The 27,244-nt window shown below is 47.2% G+C and overlaps 1 protein-coding gene across 6 annotated transcripts in view; it reads left to right on the top strand.

Annotated features, from left to right (window-relative positions):
- ZFYVE27 (zinc finger FYVE-type containing 27) overlaps positions 1–27,244 on the top strand; it is an 88,609-nt gene that overhangs the window by 20,356 nt on the left and 41,009 nt on the right. For 2 of the 6 annotated variants that reach the window (XM_072129614.1, XM_072129613.1), the window contains exons 7-10: positions 11,561–11,700; positions 20,018–20,089; positions 21,493–21,609; positions 23,020–23,161. In XM_072129614.1, the coding sequence (XP_071985715.1) occupies positions 11,561–11,700; positions 20,018–20,089; positions 21,493–21,609; positions 23,020–23,161 (471 nt within the window). Of the gene's footprint in view, positions 1–11,560; positions 11,701–20,017; positions 20,090–21,492; positions 21,610–23,019; positions 23,162–26,956; positions 27,213–27,244 lie in introns of those variants that run through there. The other 4 variants (XM_072129618.1, XM_072129617.1, XM_072129615.1 and 1 more) reach the window with 4 other exon arrangements.

The raw sequence follows: 27,244 nt of genomic DNA, 5'->3' as shown, positions 1-27,244 counted from the left end.
CAAAAAATAGCCAGTTTCCTCTGCTTTACTGTACAAAGAGGAGGAGAAGGAGGAAAATGAGGAGGAGGAGGAGTGGATCAATTATTCAGGTTGAGCTTCCTTCACCTGGTGGAGATTGGAAATTATGAGAAATCCAGGCTTTATTCATCTTAATAAGCGTCAGCCTGTCAGCGCTGTCAGTCGACAGGCGTGTACGCTTATCGGTGATGATGCCACCAGCTGCACTGAAAACCCGCTCGGACAAGACGCTAGCGGCAGGGCAGGCAAGAACCTCCAAGGCGTACAGCGCCAGTTCGTGCCACATGTCCAGCTTTGAAACCCAGTAGTTGTAGGGAGCTGTGTGATCATTTAGGACGATGGTATGGTCAGCTACGTACTCCCTCACCATCTTTCTGTAAAGATCAGCCCTACTCTGCCGAGACTGGGGACAGGTGACAGTGTCTTGCTGGGGTGACATAAAGCTGGCAAAAGCCTTGTAAAGCGTACCCTTGCCAGTGCTGGACAAGCTGCCTGCTCGCCTACTCTCCCTCGCTACTTGTCCCGCAGAACTACGCACTCTGCCGCTAGCGCTGTCAGAAGGGAAATACTGTTTCAGCTTGTGCACCAGGGCCTGCTGGTATTCATGCATTCTCACACTCCTTTCCTCTGCAGGGATGAGAGTGGAAAGATTTTGCTTGTACCGTGGGTCCAGGAGAGTGAACACCCAGTAATCGGTGCTGGAATAAATTCTTTGAACGCGAGGGTCACGGGATAGGCAGCCTAGCATGAAATCTGCCATATGCGCCAGAGTACCAACGCGTAAGAATTCACTCCCCTCACTGGCCTGACTGTCCATTTCCTCCTCCTCCAACTCCTCCAACTCCTCTTCTTCTGCCCATACACGCTGAACAGTGAAGGACTCAACAATGGTCCCCTCTTGTGTCTCGCCAACATTCTCCTCCTCTTCCTCCTCATCCTCCTCCACCTCCTCCGATATGCGCTGAGAAACAGACCTGAGGGTGCTTTGGCTATCAACAAGGGAATATTCTTCCCCCGTCTCTTGTGACGAGCGCAAAGCTTCCGACTTCATGCTGACCAGAGAGTTTTTCAACAGGCCAAGCAGCGGGATGGTGAGGCTGATGATGGCGGCATCGCCACTGACCATCTGTGTTGACTCCTCAAAGTTACTCAGCACCTGACAGATATCAGACATCCACGTCCACTCCTCATTGTAGACTTGAGGAAGCTGACTGACCTGACTACCAGTTCTGGTGGAAGTTGACATCTGGCAGTCTACAATCGCTCGGCGCTGCTGGTAAACTCTGGATAACATGGTCAGTGTTGAATTCCACCTCGTGGGCACGTCGCACAACAGTCGGTGAGCGGGCAGTTGGAGGCGGCGCTGCGCTGCCCTGAGAGTGGCAGCATCTGGGCTGGACTTCCTGAAATGCGCACAGATGCGGCGCACCTTCGTGAGCAAATCAGACAGATTGGGGTATGTCTTGAGGAAACGCTGCACTATCAGATTTAACACATGGGCCAGGCATGGCACATGTGTCAGTCTGCCGAGTTGCAGAGCCGCCACCAGGTTACGGCCGTTGTCACACACAACCATGCCTGGCTTCAGTTTCATCGGTGCCAGCCACAGATCAGTCTGCGCCGTGATGCCCTGTAATAGCTCTTGGGCGGTGTGCCTTTTATCGCCTAGGCTCAGCAGTTTGAGCACCGCCTGCTGTCGCTTAGCGACGGCACTGCTGCTGTGCCTAGAGCTACCGACTGATGGCGCCATGCCCACGGATGGTAATTCGGAGGAGGAGGAGGTGGAGGAGGGGTGGGAGGAGGAGGAGGCATAGTAGGCCTGAAACACCTGGACCGAGGTAGGCCCCGCAATCCTCGGCGTCGGCAGTATATGACCAGCCCCAGGGTCAGACTCGGTCCCAGCCTCCACCAAGTTAACCCAATGTGCCGTCAGCGATATATAGTGGCCCTGCCCGGCAGCACTCGTCCACGTGTCCGTGGTCAGGTGGACCTTGTCAGAAACGGCGTTGGTCAGGGCACGGATGATGTTGTCTGACACGTGCTGGTGCAGGGCTGGGACGGCACATCGGGAAAAGTAGTGGCGGCTGGGGACCGAATACCGAGGGGCGGCCGCCGCCATGAGGTTGCGAAAGGCCTCGGTCTCTACTAGCCTATAGGGCAGCATCTCCAGGCTAAGCAATCTGGAGATGTGCACATTAAGGGCTTGGGCGTGCGGGTGGGTTGCACTATATTTGCGTTTCCGCTCCAGCGTCTGGGGTATGGAGAGCTGAACGCTGGTGGATGCTGTGGAGGATCGTGGAGGCGACGATGGGGTTTTTGTGGCAGGGTCCTGGGCAGGGGGCTGACTATCAGCTGACACAGGGGAAGGAGCAGTGGTGTGCACGGCCGGAGGTGAACGGGCTTGTTGCCACTGAGTGGGGTGCTTAGCATTCATATGCCTGCGCATACTGGTGGTAGTTAAGCTAGTAGTGGTGGAACCCCTGCTGAGCCTGGTTTGGCAAATGTTGCACACCACAGTCCGTCGGTCATCCGGTGTTTCCTTAAAGAACCTCGACTTCTGAAGATCTAGCCCTCGCCGCAAGAGCCCTCGCCTCGGGAGCTTCACTAGTTGACACATTTGGCGCTGATGCACCAGCTCTGGCCCTGCCTCTCCGTCTGGCCCCACCACTGCCTCTTCCAACCTGTTCTGGTCGAGGACTCTCCTCCGTCTCAGAAGCACTGTGTTCACCCGGCCTCTCAACCCAGCTTGGGTCTGTCACCTCATCATCCTCCGATCCCTCAGTCTGCTCCCCCCTCGGACTTCCTGCCCTGACAACAACTTCCCCACTGTCTGACAACCGTGTCTCCTCATCGTCGGACACCTCTTTACACACTTCCACTACGTCAAGAAGGTCATCATCACCCACAGACTGCGACTGGTGGAAAACCTGGGCATCGGAAAATTGCTCAGCAGCAACCGGACAAGTGGTTTGTGACTGTGGGAAGGGTCCAGAAAACAGTTCCGCAGAGTATGCCGGTTCAAATGCCAAATTTTCCTTGGAGGGGGCAGACTGGGGGGGAGGAGGCTGAGGTGCAGGAGCTGGAGGAGTGGCGATTTCGGTGACATGGGTGGACTGCGTGGAAGACTGACTGGTGGACAAATTGCTCGAAGCATTGTCAGCAATCCACGACATCACCTGTTCGCACTGTTCTGGCCTCAACAGTGCTCTACCACGAGTCCCAGTAACTTCAGACATGAACCTAGGGAGTGTAGCTCTGCGGCGTTCCCCTGCTCCCTCATCAGCAGGTGGTGTCTCACCCCGGCCAGGACCACGGCCTCTGACCCCTGCAGTAGTTGGACGCCCACGTCCCCGCCCTCGTCCTCTACCCCTAGCCCTCGGGTTAAACATTTTTAAAATGAGAGTTATAACTTTAATTTTTTTTTAACTTTTTTTTGTGTTTTTTGTTTTTTTTTGTGTTTTTGAGTTTTTAAAAACAAACGATGCTATCCTATTGCTATGGCTATTTTCTAGCCAAGTATGAAAGCACACTACTATGCCAGATGAGATGACACTGAGTTATTGCCTAATTGAAATCCAACCCCTACTAAATTTTCCCACTTCGGTCTTTGCTATGGATATGTGCGCCACTAAGCGCAGAACACAGCGGTCGCAAGTCTCACTACAAATTGCTCACAATTGGCAAGTACATGCACTGCAGAAAGTACAGCCACCAGCAGATCAACCAGAAATCAAATATATAGAACGCTACTGTAGGCGTAAGTAAGCTGTTTGGATTCTCCTATGGCTATTTTCTAGCCAAGTATGAAAGCACACTACTATGCCAGATGAGATGACACTGAGTTATTAAACAAAATAAACGTAAAATAAAAAAGGACAAATGGCAGACTGTGCCTAATTGAAATCCAACCCCTACTGAATTTTCCCACTTCGGCCTTTGCTATGGATATGTGCGCCACTAAGAGCTAAACACAACGGTAGCAAGTCCCCCTGCTAATTCCTCACAAAATGGTACTAGCTGCAAATAAAAAAAAAAAAAAGTAGAACGTTATTGTAGCCCTAAGAAGGGCTGTTGGGTTCTTTGAGAATCACTCCTGCCTAACAGTAAGCTAATAGAACACCCTAACGCTTTCCCTGACCAGCAGCAGCTCTCTCCCTAGCGGCATCCAGACACAGAATGATCCGAGCAGCGCGGCCAGCGGCTAGTCTATCCCAGGGTCACCTGATCTGGCCAGCCAACCACTGCTATCCACGTGTAAGGGTACCACGTCATGCTGAGTGGAGTGCAGAGTCTCCTGGCTTGTGATTGGCTCTGTTTCTGGCCGCCAAAAAGCAAAACGGCGGGAGCTGCCATTTTCTCGAGCGGGCGAAGTATTCGTCCGAGCAACGAGCAGTTTCGAGTACGCTAATGCTCGACCGAGCATCAAGCTCGGACGAGCATGTTCGCTCATCTCTACTGTTAACCCTTAACTTGCCGGAGACTATCAGCCCCAGGTTGCTATCAGTGGCGCTGTAGCTTTCTACTGCCCAAATTGTGCTCCTAATGAGCGGAATGTAGTCTAGTGTCAGAGGATTTAAAGGGACACTCCACCCGGTATGAGGCAGGAATAGTCAGTGCAGCTAGAGCCCATCAAATTGCTCTGGGAACCTCTGATTATTCGCCTCCTCCATGGGGTATCTTCGCATATGGCTTCATCAGGGAAGCAACCAGGGAGTCACAGACACGCCCCTTTTATCCTATTCGTGCTCCATGAAGGGGGCGTGTCTGTGACTTTGGCTTCATGGCAGATGTCAGTGGACAAATTGGGACTAACCCAATGGGGAAGGAGAAGAAATGGACAGAGACTCCTGGCGGAGAGAGCAGGGCACCGGGTGTTTAGACTGATCATGCTTAAAGGAACACTCCAGACAAAGCTAATTCATTGAATAATACATGGTGCAGGACTCCTTTTCATTGTATTCCAAGAAACTGGAGTCCTGCTCCTTCCGCAAAGTATAATCCAATAATCAGTAGTGACGGGGAGTGTTCCTTTAATGATTAAATTCTAAAGTCCTAAGCAAATGAGCAGAGACGAGTCATCTTTTGTCTGAAATGGGTAAAGCTCTGAGGATGGAGGGGGAAGCATCACTTTAGATGTCTAGATCTTGGGTTCTATAGCAGCTAGATCCATGGTTCTGGTATTGGATTAAAGTAGAGAATTTTATCTTTCGGATCAGGTTTGTGATTCTAAATTTGAGACATAGATAAAATTATTAGCTGGGAATGTGTGCTGCAGATAAAGGTCCAATTCCCGCCTGTCTCTTTAACTGCCTGTATCCCCTGTTCTGTAGGCCATAGTAACCTCTGATGCAGTTGTAAAGATGAGATTACGATCTTTAATCTTATACCAGAACCATGGTTCTAGCTGTTAAGGATACCCGAGATCTAGGCATCTAAAGTGACGCTTAACCTTTACCAAAGATGAGTCAGGCTAAGAGGCTGGGGAGGGGTTCACTTTCTATATTGTCCATATATTGGGATTTATAGCACTTAGAACCATGGTTCTGGTATCATATTAAAGATGCAAATCTCATTCGACTGATTGTATCACATTGTGGACATTGTAATATACAGAACCTGAGCTACATGGAGGTAAGTACATAGTATGGAATTGGATCTTTATCTGCAGCTCACATTCCCAACTATGACTTTACCTGCCTACATCTCACAGAACCAAAAGCCCGATGTGGATCATGAATCATTGTTATATGCTATAGAGCCCAAGATACAGGCCTCTAAAGTGATGCTCCCTTTCCAGCCTCTAACCCTGAGCAAAATATGACTCTTCTCTGCTCATTGTCACATGACTTTGGAGGTGTTTTTTGTTTGTTTTTTTTTTTATAGGAAAATGGGTGAGATTTCACATAACAGAGGGGGTTCTAGAAAGGATATTTCATACCCTTCCTGAGGAGGTTGGGAGTTCAGCGGGGTAAATTTGGTGACCTTTCCCTTCAAATCCTTAAAGGGCATCTACCACGAGGATGAAGGACTTTATGCAAATGAGCTCCAGGCTCCATAGCTGTTAATGGAGCCCCAAGCCCATAAGGCTCATTTGCATATTGTCTTTCATCCTGTTGGTAGGTGTCCTTTAAATTGATGAAAAACTGTCCTCCATGAACCATAACCTCTTTCAGGTACCTGTCTTGGCTCCCACTTTAAAGGTGCTGTCCACTTTTCGTAGTAAAATACGATGATTTATTTTCTTTGGCTTAAATGAATATTTAAGAAAATGATGCAATACCAAAAAGTTGCCACTAGATGGCAGGATTTTCCCGTTTATCTTTTTTTTTTTTCCTTTTAATTTTTTACTATATTTTATTTCTGCGGATTTTCCATTTACCAATGTTCAGGACCTCGGCCACATAGCAGAGAGCCTTGATGTAAGCCTCCAGCCTGGGTTGCGTGTGAGCCCTGAACGCATACAGGGAGTGACCCTTTGTATCTCCCCATGTCAGAGCAGCAAGGCATTGATTGCTCTTGAAGCATAAAAAATTAGAAAAGGTTTGCAGACCGAAGCGGCAGATTTCTCCAGTGTACGAAAGCCTCAGCTTCAACTCTGCAAAAGCTACAGATTCATATCCAGATTAACAGCGGTTTTACACAAAATTATTATACAGTCATTTTAAGTTAATGACAAAATTAATGACCGATTCCAATACACTAAAAATGCAGCAGAAGTGCAGCTCCACAGGATCAACAATGAGATGATGGGTGATGCTTTTGCAGCATGCTGTAAAATGACATGCATTTCTGAAGTGCAGTCTGACATCTAGTGGCCAATACGAACACTGCATCATTATCCAAAAGCAAAGCAAACAAAAGCAAGGTCCCATATTAGGGATCCGGGGTCAATGCTGCAATAAACTTTTGATAAATCCGTAGTCTAGTGTGTGTTCATGGCTATGATAGGAGTTGTAGTCTGGTTTTACAGCAGTTTTCCCCTCTCCAGGATACATTACTGGTGGCTGGAGACCGGCTGCTATGATGTCTCCCATACACTACACACACAGAGGGTAGAGGAGAATCTGCTCCATAATTCGGAAGAATTGGGAAGAACATGTAGGAGATTATAGAGAATGACTGATGGGAGTAAAGCACTTGGGGTGAAATAGAAACTTACTGTTAACTCCAGCAGCCTTTGTATGTGCCTGCGTCTTCCCTCTCTCATCCTCTTCCTCTCTTTCCCATATTCCATGTAGTGTTTTATTCCTGACAAGCCATTCAATTGTCACATTAAAGGGATTCTTCATGATTTTATATTGATCCGTTAGGGGTCTAACCCCCAGCACTCCCTCCGATTAAAGGAAATCTACCATTTGCTTTTATGCATTATGAGCCATGAGAAAGCTGTAACTACACTGGTGCAGAAACATATCTTGTTTAATCCCTGAACTGAGTGTTTTTTTTAATTATAAAATGATGATAATGAGGCTCTGTCGCTCCTGTGGCAGCTCCAGCGCTTCTTCTCTTACCCCATTTAAGCACTTCTTCATAGAATGATGTATTCAGTGTGTTGTGCCTGACAGGCAGAAGTAATCAATCCCTGCACCATCCCCCAGCTGCTGTGTATGAGTCATCCAGCTCAGGTTGATTAGTCTTGTCTGGACAGTTCAGGAAGCTCCCTGTAATGTGTTTATGTGTGGCAGCCAGCCTGCACCCAGCTTTCCGAAGGTCCTGAATTTTATTTATTTATTTATTTTTAGCAAAACCACTGGGATCAGTGATGAAACAAGATTTGTTTCTGCATCAGTGTAGCTACAGCATTCTCAATGTGTTTGGTTCACAATGCAAAAAACAAATAGTCGAGGTTTCGTTCCGGATCAAACATCTCGTGGCCATGCTGCTGCTAGATCCCATTGGAATCAATTGGGCTGAATTGCAATACCCAACATGGCCACTATACAACTCTAAGGTGCTGTTATTTGTAATTGGTATAGAGAATTCAGCGCTCATCTGTGACCTCTTCAAGCTTCTACTGGAGGGATGTAGCACCATCACTGATCTTATGGTGATCACCTCGTAAAAGTCCTGGAGGACCCCTATAAGGTGCTTACAAGTGTCAGATAAGCCATTGGCAAATTTGAAAGAAATGCATTAAATGCAAATCGTCATTGAATTTGTTCCAGATTTCAGTGTCTGCTGCAACCTCAAGTGGCTGATAACAGGGAGCAATAGAACAGACGGTCCCTGTGTAGTCCCTTGTGGAGTCCTGGTCAGACGTATTCCCGTGGATCTTCATTCCTTCGCTCGGGCAGAGAGACGATGCAGATGTTTGCATTTGGATTGCTGCAGCATATTCCATACAGTATAATTGTGACCCCCTGTTGTCCCTGGACCAGACCCGATGCTTTGGGGTGTGAACAGGAGGATGTGTGAGAGGGCACCCCGCTTACATCCTGGACCCGGTCTCCAGTGCGGTGTCAGATTTTGGATGGGGTCGGGGGTCTGGAGGTAATCATGGAGATCATGTGCTGGTGATTACAGGCTTGGTGCACAGCGCTCAATGGGACCTGCAGCAATTTGTCCAAACGCCACTTTCATTTGGGGGGCGAGAGCACAAAGGACAGAACACGGCGATTATGTTATCTGTGACTTCTTATGTGTCTTAGAAAATTTCTGCTCTAGATGCGGGGGATGGGGGGTGTTTGAGATGTCTGGCAGTGGGGGCTTACCTGGCGGGGGTGGTAGATGTCTAGCAGGGGGGGGCTGACCTAGTGGGGGCGACAGATATTGGGCGGTGGGGGCTTACCTGGCGGGGGCGGAGATGTCTGGAGGTGGGGGCTTACCTGGCGGGGACGGAGATGTCTGGCGGCGGGGGCTTACCTGGCGGGGGCGGAGATGTCTGGCGGCGGGGATCACTTACCTGGCGGGGGCGGAGATGTCTGGCGGCGGGGACTTGTCTGGCGGCGGGGATCACTTACCTGGCGGGGGCGGAGATGTCTGGCGGCGGGGGCTTACCTGGCGGGGGCGGAGATGTCTGGCGGCGGGGGCTTACCTGGCGGGGGCGGAGATGTCTGGGGGTGGGGGGCCTTACCTGGCGGGGGCGGAGATGTCTGGGGGTGGGGGGCCTTACCTGGCGGGGGCGGAGATGTCTGGCGGCGGGGGCTTACCTGGCGGGGGCGGAGATGTCTGGCGGCGGGGGCTTACCTGGCGGGGGCGGAGATGTCTGGCGGCGGGGATCACTTACCTGGCGGGGGCGGAGATGTCTGGCGGCGGGGATCACTTACCTGGCGGGGGCGGAGATGTCTGGTGGCGGGGGCTTACCTGGCGGGGGCGGAGATGTCTGGCGGCGGGGATCACTTACCTGGCGGGGGCGGAGATGTCTGGCGGCGGGGGCTTACCTGGCGGGGGCGGAGATGTCTGGCGGCGGGGGCTTACCTGGCGGGGGCGGAGATGTCTGGCGGCGGGGGCTTACCTGGCGGGGGCGGAGATGTCTGGGGGCGGGGGCTTACCTGGCGGGGGCGGAGATGTCTGGCGGCGGGGGCTTACCTGGCGGGGGCGGAGATGTCTGGGGGCGGGGGCTTACCTGGCGGGGGCGGAGATGTCTGGGGGCGGGGGCTTACCTGGCGGGGGCGGAGATGTCTGGCGGCGGGGGCTTACCTGGCGGGGGCGGAGATGTCTGGGGGCGGGGGCTTACCTGGCGGGGGCGGAGATGTCTGGGGGCGGGGGCTTACCTGGCGGGGGCGGAGATGTCTGGCGGCGGGGGCTTACCTGGCGGGGGCGGAGATGTCTGGGGGCGGGGGCTTACCTGGCGGGGGCGGAGATGTCTGGGGGCGGGGGCTTACCTGGCGGGGGCGGAGATGTCTGGGGGTGGGGCTTACCTGGCGGGGGAGGCAGATTTGTCCGTCTACAGAAGGACTCTGTCTCCAGGCACCTGGTCAGGTTGCGCTTCTTAATTGTCAGGAAATATTAGATTGGCGCAGGGTGAAGAAGAGGGTAAATGCATAACAAGGAATATTGCAACAAAAGATGGTAGAAAGTAGACAAAATTGTAACTGATAGGTCATCTATTCCATGGTTAAGTCATTGTATCAAAACTGTAAGGGGTTCACTACCTCTGAGAGGGGGCCGAGGGAGTGGACCCTCTTAGCCATTGGAATATACTTGTGGCTACTCAGTCTCTTTAACCTCTGTAAGTGGATCTGGTCTTCTCCCAGGTTATAGGAGACCTGTGTCAGGTGGTATCTCACCCACAGGGGAGTCAAGAGATGTCACGGCAAAGCACCAGGGGGTCAACCAAAAATGGGTCAGGAGCCTGATGAGGCCAGGGCAGGGGAAGATCAGGCCAGGCCCCTCACATGCATAGTCAAGCACTAGGGGGGATGTCATGGATAGACGGCAGATAGTGGTGGGATTCGGAGTTGTAGAGCATACAATACAATACAATACAATACAATACAATACAATACAATAAAGCTTCATTGATCCCTTGAGGAAATAGTGGTGTACATAACTCGGCATGTAGTGTACAAATTGGTGGGGAGACATGGAAGAGACTCAATGGGAAGCATCTCCACTGGATACTGGGATCTATACTGTTAGAGCGCCCTCCAGTGTGGGACGGTTATTACCAGCCATCTGCAGCGTGGAGGTGACTGCTGAGGCCTGTGATTTGTGCTGTGATGACTGCCACCTAATACAATGCACAATGGGACAACAAAAACAATGGTGTGACAATGCAAAACTGGTCTTCATTTTGTGCAAATATAAATATGCAACATTTTATAAATTTGTAGAAGGCCATGTGCATATAAACCCCAACACAACTGATGGACCAATTACTGATCCACCCCGGCCCCGGCATGATATTCTCGGGGGGAGGCGGGGGATCACTCCTTGGTGCTGTCCTCATGTAGCTATAGACCGGCCAATGCCTTTTATATTGTAATGATTATTTTAGGGGCAATGACCCCGGGTAAGGTGGGCATTTGGTTTGGGAGTTGACATTCCGATGTAATAAGGTCCGATAGAGAGATCTATAAATCTGCAGCATCTTTGGAGTTTATATGAATATTAGAGGAGAGATAAGGATCCTTAAGAATGTTATAGAGTTTCGCCTGCCAGGACCTGGAATGGTTCTTGGCTGAGCGGCGCCTTGGATCTAGATCAGTACAACATAATAAAAAAACATAAGGATTTAGCTGCAAAAATTTTATATAATAAGTTTTATAGACACAAATCACAAAAGCCTCATAGGGTGTAACTGAGGGGCGCAGCTATTATCCTAAAAGGGGAGCTGTCACCTGTCACCTGTAGGCCAGTTACCCTACAATCGGGAATTCCTCTTTACCCGTTGGAATCAAAACATGGTTATTAAAGTCCCCCCCCCCTTAATTGGGTGGTATGGCTGGCTTGTGGGCAGGATCAGGCAGTCCATGGGCTGGTCCATTGTTGTTCCTAGGGGGGTTTCATATCGTTATGATAAGCTATCGAGTATGTGACCTGTGTAGTAGGTCTTTCTATGGACCCTTTCTTCTCTAACTCTTATTTCCCTTGTATTTAGTTGTCACAGAATGTAAAGCGTCATTGCAACAAAAAGGCAGCAGCGAGACAATGCCGCTAGAACCTGCGCAAACCACACCGGAGGTTGAAAACGCAACTGCTGTAGATCGTACACCCACCCCAGTGCTGACCACCTCAGAGGTATTTGTTGAAATAAAAAGACGGGTTTTACTCATCCTGAAAAACTTCTAACTTTTCAATTTGCTTGAGAAATCAGTAAAATAATGAATTCTTAGCGTCTCACCAGATTTTATATGCAATGTTATGCGGGATTATGCAGATTCTTCTCATGAATAGCTTCTCCTGTCTGCACGCTGCAGTGCTCTCTGCCTCCTGCTCCTCCCCCTGCCAGCTCAGACACAGGCACTTCCTGCCAGCGAGCAGCAGTGTGCAGATACTTACTCTACAAGCTACAGATTGATAAGGTCTTTATCCGAGAGGGGGCATATAGCAGAGCTGACTCTGTGTGTTATAGGTGAGTTAGCAGAGCTGAGAGTGTTATTGTGTGTTATATACATTTTTTATAAATCTACAGTAACTGTCTAAAAGAAGAGCTGCCATTGTTGTCCCTAACAACCAATCACAGCGCAGCTTTCATTTTCTACCCGTCTCTTGAAAGACGATAGCTGCGTTCTGGTTGGTTGATTGGTAACAAACAGTTTTCCTGTAGTTGTAGCTATTGTTCTGTGTTGTCAGCCACTAGATATATTTTACATGTTATTTCTTTCGTTATTTTTTGACATATTTAGAGCCAGCAGCAATGTGTCTTTCATTAGGGACACAAATCCATTACTCCGATCTCGATTTGACGGTTCACATTCCCCATCCTTCATCTCACGCTCGGCACAAGTGATTTTCCCCTCATCTGATGACGATTATAATATTCCTCGTATAATCGTTACATGATTCCGCACATTCCTTCAATATCTCCTGACGACGCGAGAAACTTGTAGCCTCCTCCCAAGGAATCGCTTGACTTCCCATCTGGCTTCTTGGCTGGAGATCCCGGGATCCCACAGAGTCGTATTCCTGCTCCGACACTGAATGGAACGTCCTAAATCAGCCAAAGCCCGGCCCGGCCTCCAGGCCCCGGCCTCCAGGCCCCGGCCCTCAGCCCCGGCCTTGCCCCCAGCCCTCGGCCCCGGCCTTGCCCCCAGCCCTCGGCCCCGGCCTGGCCCTCGGCCCCGGCCTGGCCCCCAGCCCTCGGCCCCGGCCTGGCCCCCAGCCCTCGGCCCCGGCCTGGCCCCCAGCCCTCGGCACCGGCCTGGCCCCCAGCCTCCAGCCCCGGCCCCCAGCCCTCGGCCCCAGCCCTCAGCCCCCGGCCTTGCCCCCAGCCCTCGGCCCCGGCCCCCAGCCCTCAGCCCCCGGCCTTGCCCCCAGCCCTCGGCCCCAGCTTCCATTGTGGCCTCAGATTCAGCTTTGCTTTATTCTGTGATGAATGTGTTTTGAGGGGAAAGTTTTCCCTTTTGAAAGAACTTTTACTCTTATTTTGGCTGCTTTTGTGACTCCTTGTACTGGTCATGGACATGGGAAAGCTGGGTGATGACATTACAATTCCCTGCTCCTCAATTATCATATAGCTAAGAAAATTTGAAAGCTGGGTGATAACCGAGGCAAGTGTTTCCAGCTTTCCTGCAGGATGAGATCACATTCCTATCTCCTCATATAGATAAGCAACATTGCCTCTGAGGATTCTAGGAAAGCTGGGTGATATATTGGACCAATGCATCTTTCTCGGTCTACTGAATGGTAGTATACAAGGGGCCAATTCCCTTCCCAAATTTACAAAAATTCATAGAATTTCTTGTTTTATCTACTAACTCGTCAGGAGCTCTCACATTCTTATGAAGTGACACCCAATGTCCCCTGATGTTCCCGACACTTCTGTATTTAAGTCAAAATGTTTTTTTTCTAAAGGGAACTTGTTACCAGATTTTACCCCATTTAACTACTACCCCCATCAGTTAGGGGATGAAATGTCCTTTCTAAACTCACTTGTTTACCTATGAAGAATCTCTCAACGAAATTGGGCAAATATGACTCTTCTCACCTCATTTAGACGTGAGATGAGTCAAGTTTAGTGGTTGCAGAGGTAGTTTCACATCAGTAGCCTGTATCTTCTGCTCTATAGCACCTAGAAGCTTTTTGTGTCATATTAAAGATACAAATCTCATCTTCCCGATCCCATGTTTATGGCTTTGTGAGCTACAGAACCGAGAATACGGGCACAAAGACAGGTTGGGGAATATATATCATGTAAACATGACAAATGGGATCATTAAATCCCTAATCCCTTAAAAATGACGATTGATGCTGCAATTCCACTCCAAAATCTTCCCAAAATTCAGTTTATTGAAGGTATAAAACTGGTCCACACTAAAGACAACGCATTTCGCACTTCGGAATGGCTGTTTCATAAGGTCTGAGAAAATAGTGGGACATAGTCCAAAATATATATAATCCATATCATTTATGTAATTCACATCACAAAGTAACACAATACAAGCAACAATAAATATACACTTCCTGCCTATTATTTTATTTGCCTTAATGTCTAGTTCTGTAGCTCACAGAACAGAAAGATGAGATACTTCTCTTTAATATGACACCAGCAGCGTGTTTCTAGATGCTATACAACATGAGATACAGGCAACTGAAGTGACACTCCCCCTGCAGCCACTAAACTTGACTTAATTCAGGCAAAATATGACTCTTCTCTGCTCAATTTCACATGACTTTGGGGGAAACTTTTTTTTTTTACAGGTAGCCTGGTGAGATTTCACATTATAGAGGAAATTCTAGAAAGGACATTTCATACCCCACCTGAGGGGCTGGTAGTTTACTAATGCTAGTAACATAGTCGTATACTAATACTAGTAACATGGTCGTATACTAATACTAGTAACACGGTCGTATACTAATGCTAGTAACCTGGTCGTATACTAATACTAGTAACCTGGTCGTATACTAATGCTAGTAACCTGGTCGTACACTAATACTAGTAACCTGGTCGTATACTAATACTAGTAACATAGTCGTATACTAATACTAGTAACATAGTCGTATACTAATACTAGTAACATGGTCGTATACTAATACTAGTAACACGGTCGTATACTAATACTAGTAACATAGTCGTATACTAATACTAGTAACATGGTCGTATACTAATACTAGTAACCTGGTCGTATACTAATACTAGTAACACGGTCGTATACTAATACTAGTAACATAGTCGTATACTAATACTAGTAACATGGTCGTATACTAATACTAGTAACATGGTCGTATACTAATACTAGTAACATGGTCGTATACTAATACTAGTAACATGGTCGTATACTAATGCTAGTAACCTGGTCGTATACTAATACTAGTAACATAGTCGTATACTAATACTAGTAACATGGTCGTATACTAATACTAGTAACACGGTCGTACACTAATACTAGTAACCTGGTCGTATACTAATACTAGTAACCTGGTCGTATACTAATACCAGTAACATGGTCCTATACTAATACTAGTAACATGGTCGTATACTAATACTAGTAACACGGTCGTATACTAATACTAGTAACATAGTCGTATACTAATACTAGTAACATGGTCGTATACTAATACTAGTAACCTGGTCGTATACTAATACCAGTAACATGGTCCTATACTAATACCAGTAACATGGTCGTATACTAATACTAGTAACACGGTCGTATACTAATACTAGTAACATAGTCGTATACTAATACTAGTAACATGGTCGTATACTAATACTAGTAACCTGGTCGTATGCTAATACTAGTAACCTGGTCGTATACTAATACCAGTAACACGGTCGTATGCTAATACTAGTAACCTGGTCGTATACTAATACTAGTAACCTGGTCGTATACTAATACTAGTAACCTGGTCGTACACTAATACTAGTAACACGGTCGTATACTAATGCTAGTAACCTGGTCGTATACTAATACTAGTAACCTGGTCGTATACTAATACTAGTAACCTGGTCGTATACTAATACTAGTAACCTGGTCGTATACTAATGCTAGTAACCTGGTCGTATACTAATGCTAGTAACCTGGTCGTACACTAATGCTAGTAACCCGGTCGTACACTAATACTAGTAACACGGTCGTACACTAATACTAGTAACACGGTCGTATACTAATACTAGTAACACGGTCGTATACTAATACTAGTAACACGGTCGTATACTAATACTAGTAACACGGTCGTATACTAATACTAGTAACACGGTCGTATACTAATACTAGTAACACGGTCGTATACTAATACTAGTAACACGGTCGTATACTAATACTAGTAACACGGTCGTATACTAATACTAGTAACACGGTCGTATACTAATACTAGTAACACGGTCGTATACTAATACTAGTAACACGGTCGTATACTAATACTAGTAACACGGTCGTATACTAATACTAGTAACCTGGTCGTATGCTAATACTAGTAACCTGGTCGTACACTAATACTAGTAACCTGGTCGTACACTAATACTAGTAACCTGGTCGTACACTAATACTAGTAACCTGGTCGTACACTAATACTAGTAACCTGGTCGTACACTAATACTAGTAACCTGGTCGTACACTAATACTAGTAACCTGGTCGTACACTAATACTAGTAACCTGGTCGTACACTAATACTAGTAACCTGGTCGTACGCTAATGCTAGTAATACTAGTGATGCTGGTAATGCTAGTCAGATTGTAAGTGCAAGGTCCAGGATCTGGGAATTTTATAGCAGCAGCTCGAAGCCAGAATCGGTTTCCTCGGAGAACATCTGACTGCTGGTTGGAAACTTGATAAATTCTTCTGCAATTCTTGGAAACTGAAAAACTAGACTGATGTGACGGCTACTAGCGAGAGGTCGCGGCAGGGGGCAGATGAGTTTTACACCATCGCTCTCCATATGTTCTCAGTTTGCACAGTTAGAGACCTGCTGAGACAATCGTCCGTTTTGGATCTGTAGAAATCCATAAATGCAAAGTTTTCTATTTTTTTTTATTTTTTTTAAATTTATTATTTTTTTTTTTTTTACTTAGACGATTACTCCCATCATGCTTCAGGATGCAACACAATTATTTTTATATTGCCTTAGGAGGAGCTTTCTCCTGTGCTCACTGCTGCCCCCTGCTGAATATTAGAATTCGTATCACTGCGCTTGGGCCGCGGGGGAAGGGAAGTGACTACCGCTTTAAGCGTATTTTCCGTTTCCAGGTGTCACTTTTAACACCGACTATACAGGCACTGACTTTATTAGCTCATAATGTATACAAAACTTAAAGGGGTTGTATCTAATTTACATGAAATCTACCATTAAAATCCATCCTGATAAACAAGGGACATAACTCATAGATACAGGCACCGTGACTCTGGTAAGCTTCTTATGTAAGTTATCCATGGCCTCCTTCCTTCTAAAATCAACTTTTATAATTATGTTAATGACCTTCACAGGGTGTTACTCTGTCTCTGCCTCCCCTTGTTCCCTCATCACTTCCCCCCTCCCTCTGCTTGATTGGGTTGGAGGGAGGAACTCTGCACAGTGTAACAGCCTGTGAAGCTACAGCACGGAGGGGCTCTGGTAATTGCTCCAGAGTAATTCTTACTCATTAACATATTTTTTTAAGTTGATAACACATATAAGAAGATACCACAGTCCCGGTGCCTGGATGTCCCTGGATTATCATGATGGATTTTAATGGTAGATTTCCTTTAACAGAACCCAAACCCATGTCATCATATCTTCAAGGTTGCTGAATTCCTATAGAAGTTAGTAAAGTGATGGACAGGGCTATGGTACACATTGATCATTGACTTGGAGCCCATGGACTTGGAACTTGTGCTCCCCCGTGTTCTGGATTGCAGGTGTCCCGGCAGGGGACCCCCTGTGGTCGCATATTCGTCCCCAGTCCATGTAATACTGGATACAACCCTGTTGGCCTCACACAACATGTGTCACCTGTTCACAGGTTAGATATGACTGCCGGGACCCTCCCTTATCACAAGGACCGGGGTCCCAAATCCCCTATTTCATTGAGGTACTGCTCACACTTGTGCCCTCACCTCACTGCCTTATGGCTGATCCTCAAGGAGCTTTCCAGACTTTCCCTTTAAACACCTCAACCTTTGTATTTCCAGCAATCATAACTCACAAAAACACTTAATTCTTTGCGGCCAAGTTTTTGTTTTGCTGACTCGGGATCTGAGCAGATTAGATGAAGATTAGACTTTATAATGATATTCGAGCGCCGGAATATTTCTCCGTGAAGGATGAGGTTGAGTTTCATTGTGACTTTATTAAAGAGATCACCTAAAGCACCTATCTGCCCCAACACCGGAGCTGTCGTCCTGCCTGGAGTCTTTAGGGACTATGGAAAATAATACTTAAAGGGGTTGTCCAGGGAGGACGAGCCCTGAAGCATGAGATAAAGTAATTTTTACTATAGAATTCCATACAGTCTCCGGAAGTGACGCTCACGCAGGAGACGTCCTATTCAGAGCTTCATAAAAGAAGTTTCCATTGTGGAGCAGCTGCACACTCAGCCTGAGATCTCCATGCACAATGCCAGGTGGCAGCTGGAATGGTGTAAAGCAATGGAAACCTCTGGAGTGATAAATCTCCTGTCATCATCGGGAAGTGTTGGATGAACATGGGCTTGGCAGATGTCCAAGGAAAGTTGCGTGCCTACCGGGAAACATGGCGTCTAGCATTCCATTTGAAGCTTTGGAATGACGAGACTGGACTGATTTCCCACGAAGAGTTGTAGGGATTCTACATTGTAGCTTGACTGTCCACAAGGCGAGCTCTATAAAGACATTGGGGCTCATTTACTAAGGGTCCGAATTGTGCACTTTCGTCGGGTTTCCTGACGATTTTCCCTGACTTGCCCCGGGATTTTGGCGCATCGGCGCCGGCTTTCACATGACTTAAATCGGGGGGCGTGGCCAGTCGCAAGATCAGCACTTACATGCACCGAGGAGAAGAAGGTGAACTCCAGCGACACCTGGTGGACATCGGGCACACGGACCTGACCTTAGAGAATCCCGGCAGAACCCGAATCCTCGTTGGAGAACACGCCGCTGGATCGCGACTGGACCGGGTAAGTAAATGAGCCCCATTGGGGCAAATTTACTTACTTGGTCCTCTGGCGATCCCCGATTCGGACGGTCCAGCGCGATTCATGAAGATCATGCGTCCAAGTTCCTGCATCCGTTGCTTCTGCGCTGAGGTCCGCCGGAGTTCACCTGCTTCTTCCCGGTGCTTGTAAGTCCTTGTCTTGCAACACAATTCTAAATGTTGAATCTTACGCGTTGTCCGAATCCGACAGGTTGTCCGATGGCCACACCCGCGATTTCTGTCGCATGCAAGCCGACACTGATGCACCAAAATGTGATCGCGTGAGCGAAAATCCCAGGGCAATTTGGCGCTAATCGGAAATCGTCGGGAAACTCCGCTGACCTTTAGTAAATGAGCCCCAATGGGTGATGAGTTTGGTAGAGGAATTCAAATCTTGACCTCAACCCCTATCCAACGGTGGAAGGCGATCACGTTGAGATCTTCTTCCCCAATATCACAAATGCTGTTTTTGTTGTGCGGACAAAAAATTTTAGACGCCTTCAAAACCCTTGTAGAAAGCCTTTCCATCAGAGGCCATTACTGACAGAAGACGGGGCTAAACCAGACATAGAGACTTTTTGAAATGCGACATCCAAATTACTTTACCATGGTGGAATTTCACTACCTATCATGTTTAATGCGAGTCTAGTCAAACTTTTTGTACTTTTGGTTTAATTGTAAACCAATGATGGAATTGCTCTGCTACTACTGAAAGTTGGTAATCCTAGAACAGTGGTGGTGAACCTATGGCACGGGTGCCAGAGGCGGCACTCGGAGCTCTTTCTGTGGGCACCCGGGCCATCGCCCCAGCGCACCAGACAGGACTCTTCCTGCAGTTCCAAGCAACTTAAAAGATTTTGATTTCAGTCATATTTTGATACTTACTTCACTACTTGGGACTGTAGGAAGAGGGAGAATTAGACAGGGCCCAATTATCTTTGGAGGACCTGCTGCTGCCCCACGATTCTCTGTGTACAGAGGGTCACTGGAAAGAAGCTACAGTGATGCAAATTTTCCATCTTTCTACTGTGTTGCTGCCCTCAGGAGGCCAATATGATTGAGAGTTGTTGCACAGGGAGCGATAAGTTACTGCTTTAATTTTTGGTTGGCACCTCGTGATAAATAAGGAGAGTTTTGGGTTGCAGTTTGGGCACTCGGCTGCTAATAGGTTCGTCATCGCTGTCCTAGAAGATCTGAGCGTAGAAGTCAGTAGTAGGTAGGTTAGTAGAGTAGGTTCACCTGCAAAATGTTCTTATTCACATACATGATGTACATAATTATTAACGTCACACAAATGTTTCTGTGCGACAGGATCTCTCTCCGGGAAGTGTGGAAGAAGCTGAAGAAGCAGAACCTGACGATGAGTTTAAAGATGCAATAGAGGTGGGTGGAAGAGGCAAATTGTTGTGTTGTCTCCGATTGTTGGATCCTTCTTATTATATTGTTTTCTTAACATTTTTGTGGGGAAGTTTGTGTAGCTGTTGTGTTGTGTATTTAGGTCTTTGTAAGTATCTGAAAAACTTTTAGATTTGATGGTGAGGAAAGTGATTTACGTTGACCAAACATTTGAGGGTTGTTTGAGTCTCGATATCTGTGGCACTGGCCAGCGGTGCCGAACGCATCAGGGATCTTCTAGCTTTCACCATTGGGATGGATGGGGCTTTCCAAGACCAGGATTTATTAACCCACAAAAAGATCCAGCAATCAAGATATAGAACAAGGTGGACCTTTGGACCAGTAATGGAAGACATAGAAGCACCTCAAAATTCATCAGGACTTCTACAGAATGAAGCTGGAACGGCGAGACCGAGGCTTGGAGTTTCATTAAGTTACAGTTTTGAGAGTCTAATCCTTAGGATGGTTGGTCAGTATGTGATGGTTTGTAGTCCAATCCTGGAGCTTCTCTCTGTCCAGATGATGAGGGGCCATGTGTCCTCACCGTTGACTAGGCACAAGGCGTTACTTTTGTTGTACCGCCCTTGGTTACAATACCAGGTACTAATAATGTACAGTGCCGGGTATCAGCACATCCTCTCCAGTATGAGTGCCAAGAGTTGGACCTCCTCCTGACATCCTAACCATAAGCCATCAATATTGTGGTCCCACCAAAAGTCTTTCTTACAAAATCATCTGAGATGACCATTGAGAAGATCCTCGTGATGTATAGTATCGACTTGAATCCAAAAACCCCACTAAGAACTTGAGGAACCAAACTGAAGACCAGAATTTTGAAAAACTTGATTTTTTTTTATCTTGGCGGTTATGTCAATGACCTATAATAAGATATTATAACTTTATACCCTAAAAGACCCAGGATTTGGTGTGAACAGGAACCCATTCTTGTGATCTCTTTACCAGATTTTTATTCCCTATAGATAAGGGGCAAGAATGAAACTTGGGACAACTCACATATGGTCAATATGTGATGGTTGGTAGTCCAATCCTGGAGCTTCTCTCTGATCACATGATGAACGGCCATGTTTCCTCACCGTTGACTAGACACAAGGCGGTGGGGTGCTTGAGCTCTTATGTGTACTGGATTTTGGAAAATTGGGCATAAAAGTATGGCTAAACATCTCTGGACTTTCTTCTTTCTGGAGGAGAACCAGTTTTTCTCTATCTTGTAGAAATCTTTTTGGAGAAGGTCTATCTCACTATGTGCAGTTGGGTAGTTCAGGTCTGGCTTTCTCCATTGGGTAGATGCATCCATTCATTTTTCATGAGTCTTCTCACGAGAAAAGTTGGTTCTTAATTGTCTTTTCTTTTGTCCATGCTGCTTGAGAAAGGAGCAACAACTGATGACCATGGTGAGTGGTGGACGGGTAACACAGAGAGACCTTACCGACGCATCTGATCTGTTACATGGTCTCTTCCCCAAAGATTTTTCTCCTTCTCTTCCTCAGGTGATGTCACTATCAGACCTGATGCATGTTCTATTCTTGAACTGATATTTGGGGGAGATGGCAATGAAGCCACCTTGAAATTTTTCAGGCAAATTTGGTATAAGTGAAGAACTGGATTTGGATGTTCTTTATGTGCATGATCTTTTCTGAGAAGTGTTCCCCTTAAGTGGGACCAAAGGGTAGAAGGGTATCATAGACCTTATAGCTAATGCTAGACAAACCACCATAGATCCGCCAGCAGATACCCCTCCTAATCTCCATAGAGGGTGGTGTTGATAATATTTGCATATTAATTTGGGAGTTGGTAGATGATTGTGCATCTGTGCCTGAAAGGGGTTAACATGGGGGTTCAGACATCATATTCAAAGAGTTTTCTGGCAAATTGGGAAGCATTTTGATTATTTTTCGAATCATCCGTCACTGCTGTCCTTCATCTAATTGGGTCTCTGGAGGACTCTACTTCCTGTTCCTGGCGGGTCACTCCCTGTTCCTGGCGGGTCACTCCCTGTTCCTGGCGGGTCACTCCCTGTTCCTGGCGGGTCACTCCCTGTTCCTGGCGGGTCACTCCCTGTTCCTGGCGGGTCACTGCCTGTTCCTGGCGGGTCACTGCCTGTTCCTGGCGGGTCGCTGCCTGTTCCTGGCGGGTCGCTCCCTGTTCCTGGCGGGTCGCTCCCTGTTCCTGGCGGGTCGCTCCCTGTTCCTGGCGGGTCGCTGCCTGTTCCTGGCGGGTCGCTCCCTGTTCCTGGCGGGTCGCTCCCTGTTCCTGGCGGTTCACTGCCTGTTCCTGGCGGGTCGCTCCCTGTTCCTGGCGGGTCGCTCCCTGTTCCTGGCGGGTCGCTCCCTGTTCCTGGCGGGTCACTCCTTCCCATTCAATGTCTTTGATTCAACATTTTAAGTTTTCCTGATGTGTCTATACAGGACCAGGAAGTAGAGACCATCAAATGCTAAAATGGCAGCAGTGGGGAAGTGGGAGATAATTATTTTAATTTGTTTTTATTCCAGTCTGCCCTTTTTGTTCTAAAATTTTATGGTGGTTGTGAGAGGAGATCATTTCGCTGGGACTGGGGATACTCCGGCCATCATCTTGTCTGAAGCCATTGTAGGTAGCCACTGTGTAATACCTCATTTCGCCTGTGGAGGCACTGCAGGGAAATTCAACACTTACCACAAGGTTTCCCCAAAGATTAGAACTAAAGCCTGGGGGCTCCATCAGGAGGACAACATTGTGATCAGGAAGAATTGTCCAAAGCGGAGACTTTACACTGTGATTCGATTAACTAATCGATTACAGGTTACTTTTCCATCATATTATTCTGAAGTGCATGAACCAAACGTTACCTAAAGAGAAGGGGTTCCCCAGATTATTCCATGTACTGACAGTGGGGTTCGCTGTCCCCCCTACCGTTTCAGGAGGATGACGACGTGTCCCAGACCTCCGAGTATGAGCTGAACATGCAGGACAACGGCTTCCTCAGCAGAAATGACGCCATCAAAAGTAAAGTCTCCAAACTGACGGAGAGGCTGCGCAAACGCTATCCCGCTAACAATTTAGGTAGGTGCTTTTTCTAAAAATTTTTATAGCACTAAGAAAATGTATTATTTGCAAAAGTTTAACACCAGGGAATCTCATCCACATGACAATGAAGCCAGTGTTGTGTTTCCCCCTGGAGAGATGTGTAATCAGACCTTTGTGTGTGTTGTTAGTAGCAGCAGGACTGTGAAATGTGAATTTATGTTCTATCATTGTAGCTCTGGGAGTATGACCTCACACTGCTGTGCTCTTTGCTCTCTGTAGCCAGTGTTCTGCATTGTCCTTGGAGAGATGTGTAATCATGCATGTATGTTGTTAGTAGCAGCAGGACTGTGAAATGTGAATTTATGTTCCAGGATTGTAGCTTCTCTAAGTGCACTGGGGCTGCTTTTAGCGTTCTGCATTGAGCTGCATCATAGATACCCACAACTGCTGAGTACTAACTGTAGCAGGCTTCTGGTTTGATACTACAGTAGCCAAACAAAGGGCAGGGTTTTAGGAGCAACTAAATCCAAAAGGAACTAAGATCACAGCAGTGTGAGGACATACCGATACAGATACACTACTGGATTATACATCCATATTTAACAGTCCTGTTGCTACTAACATCTTACACAAAGTTATGATCACACATCTCGCCAGGGACAATACATAACACTGTCTGCACAGAGCAATGTGAGGATATGCTCTCAGAGCTACAATGCTGGACTATACATCCATATTTCACAGTCCTGCTGCTACTAACATCTTACACAATGCTATAATTACACATCTCTCCTGGGCTGATCGATTCCCTTCTTTCAGATATTACTTGTTCTCACCAGTGATTGGCGGAATACGCACATTGCCACAGTATTTATTATAGGAAGGGGGCGTTACATTCTGTAAGGGGGAGACACTGAAGGTGCTATTTATCTGGGCATAAAAAGCACAGTATTGCACTGGCACTATATGGGCATCGCACTACATATTTTATGGTTCTGAATGGGTATTTTATGGCGCTGGATGGCACTTTATGGTAACTTACTTTAGAGTAATGTTTGACTTTTTTATGGGAACTGCGTGCACAATGTTTGCCACTTATTAGACTCGGTTGTGGTGACGGTGGACGCTGTGGAGAGGGAAGGGGCACCTCATGGCACAACACCAGCATATTCATATATATACCGTATGTATAGAGATATCACCATCACGTGGATGAGGCTCCTTACAGGGTGCTTAGACCCCACGGATCTCAAAGATAAAGGGGCATTAGTGCAACGTTACCCCACCAGGGCCTGGCTGCATTGTGGGGGAGCTGTAGTTGCGTCACAGCGCCAGAATACGTCACTGTGTCTTGATCCAGGAGAACAAGCCTTGTCAGCTCCTCCATCAGGGTCAGCCGCAAGAAGACGAGGAAGCCACATTATAGAGAAGGGATCCACCGTGTGTGTGTGTCCCCAGGTAGATGGTGAAGGGGAGGTCCATGGTGTTAGCAGCAGCCAGGGGTCGCACTGGACAACGGAAATCTTGAAATAACTCCAAATCTTTTTAATGGCAGACACCGTCCATAACATCAGTAAGGCTGTAAATGGTCCTTTTTGCAGGCACACAAGGCGATGGATAGGTTGGTTGTGGCGATGATTGTGTTGTAAAGTAGGAATGTAATTGTACCTCAGCCTTGACCTTGGGGTCATTTGGCTGGCAATAGGAGCCAGATTGGCTCTGCTGCTTGGACAGCACTGTGGATGCAGAGATACACTGAAATCTCATGAGAAAGCCCCAGACAGAGTCTGAACTAATAGACTTACTCTGTATAGACAATTCTGAAATATTCTGAGCCTTGAAGTTACATTAATTTCAAACATAACAAATAGTTAGCACATTAACTCCGTAGTGCCAGGCATGATATTATACCAATGTAAACCAATGTAAACGCTCCTTTTGGGCAACAAAGGATCACAATTAGAAAGCTTTAGTATATACCAAACTCAGAGTGTGATGGTGATGTACACTTAAAGGTGCTGATTTTAGTGATGACCCGTCTTGCGGGACATTACAGAAGTGCATGGAAGCACATTTTTGTCCATGGATCTTTTTGGGTCTATAGACCGCTCTACAATCTAGTCCAGCTGAACAAAAATGCAGAACCTCAGTGCTAAACTCAGCACCCGGACCCCCACCGCTTACATAGGTTGGTTTAAATTGCATTAGCTACCATTCACTCTTGGATTCGGATTACGGTTAAGGGTTAAAAATGTAGTCTTACCACTGAGACCACCACTAATCATGAGACAGGGGCCCTGTTATCACTCATTAATGGAGTGGCAGCATTGCTTAATCTGGGTTATCAGGGTAGGGGTCTATAATTTCATAGGTGGGGGGGACCCTCCCTGAATGAGGTTTACATTCTAACCAATTGAGTAAAGCAGCAGGTTAAGCATGTGTTCTGCTTCTCCATTCTGTACTATGAGAATGCTGGAACTTGCCAAGCATAGCGCCCTACTATGACATGAGATGTGCAGAGATACCCAAGCGCTGTGCTCAGCAGTTTGCCTGAATTAGAATGGGGCCCCCTGTTCTCATGATCGGTTCGGTTCTGACTTCTGGTATCAGATCTAGTGGATAATGAATAGCGGTGAAGCTTGGTACAATCCCTTTAAGTATGCGGCAGCACATGATGATGCTTGACCCTCTAAATTTGACTGTGGATGTCAAGGAATCTCTGATATTTTTGGAACAAACTCACCTTTGTTAACAGTAATGGAGCAGAACGAATCTCCCTCCGGCTACGTGGAGCGTACATGCCTGGCCTCACCGGAGACACGTAACGTGCCGCGCTCCGGCCATGCGTGTGCGATCCCACGGCAGACACATTCCTTTCCCCCGGCCGTGGATTAGGAGAAGCTCAGCCACTAGCTGGAAATCTGAGCCGACTGCTGTGCATTTCCATATAGGAAGAGAGAAGAATGTAAGATAAACACGGAGTAACCGGGGTCCCCAGGTACGGAATAATTGGCAGCAGCTTCCCGGATTAACCCCTTAGTGCCGCAGGCAATTGGCAGCGGAGAGAGGAGAATAATAGGATTTACATTATTACTGAAAATATAGGTGGATAGAAGAGGATACATATGTAGGAGAAGGAAAGATACATATGTTAGTAGCAGCAGGACTGTGAAATATTGATTTATATTCCAGGATTGTAGCTTCTCCGTTGTCCTCACACAGCTTTTCTCCTAGCACCCTGCAGTGAGCTACTCCACAGTCCCTCCCTCTGCTCTTCTTCATGCACGCTTGGGACGTGTCCTCACACTGCTGTGCTCTTAGCTCTCTGCACCGAGCTCTAACACCGATTTCTCCCACTGCTGAGTAAACGCTGTAGCAGGCTTCTGTTTTGATGCTACATTAATCCTACAGGGGACAGGGGGTGAGGAGAAACTGAATGCAGAGGAAGCAAAGAGCACAGCAGTGTGAGGACACACCCCCAGTGAACAAGCTACAATTCTGGAATATGAATTTCACAGTCCTGCTGCTACTAACAACACACAAATAAGTATGATTACCATCTCCAGTGCTATGTGCAGCTTTGTGTGGTCATAACTGCTGTAGGGCTTACAGTGGAGTGTTCCTTTAAGAAGACACTATGTTCAGCCATGGTTGTTCAGTCCACATGGCTCATTTACAGAGGTAACAGGGGCAATCTCTCGGTTCTGGTAAGATTGATGATTGGAGCGGCTGAGCTCCGTGAGCAGGGAGGAGGTTCTGTTATGTCACTGCTATCCTCCTCATGCCTCCCCGGCTCTGCTGCTGCTCTTTAGCTTCAGATTTTTATTCCAGTCCATTACTTGCCCAGACTAAGCAGGAGCCCTCAGTGAGTCCAGGAACCGCAGCGACCCGTACGATCCCCCGACGCCTCTGCACCGACAGCAGACCATGAAATATGGATTACCCCCGATACTTCCTGCGCCAACACTCAACGTGGTCCAAGTCCTAGTTATAGAACTTTCCATCTCGCAAAACACTGCAGCCAGGAAGAACAGCAGAGAGGTTCTGATGTGTTCTGCTGCCGTACCAATAAATGGATTTGGATCATAAAGAAGCAAAAAATGTGTTTGTTATGTCGGC

Source organism: Engystomops pustulosus, chromosome 11 (assembly GCF_040894005.1).
Source record: "Engystomops pustulosus chromosome 11, aEngPut4.maternal, whole genome shotgun sequence".
In the NCBI taxonomy this organism is placed as follows: domain Eukaryota; kingdom Metazoa; phylum Chordata; class Amphibia; order Anura; family Leptodactylidae; genus Engystomops; species Engystomops pustulosus.
Note: the sequence above shows the minus strand (reverse complement) of the source record. Positions and strands in the feature narration are given on the sequence as shown.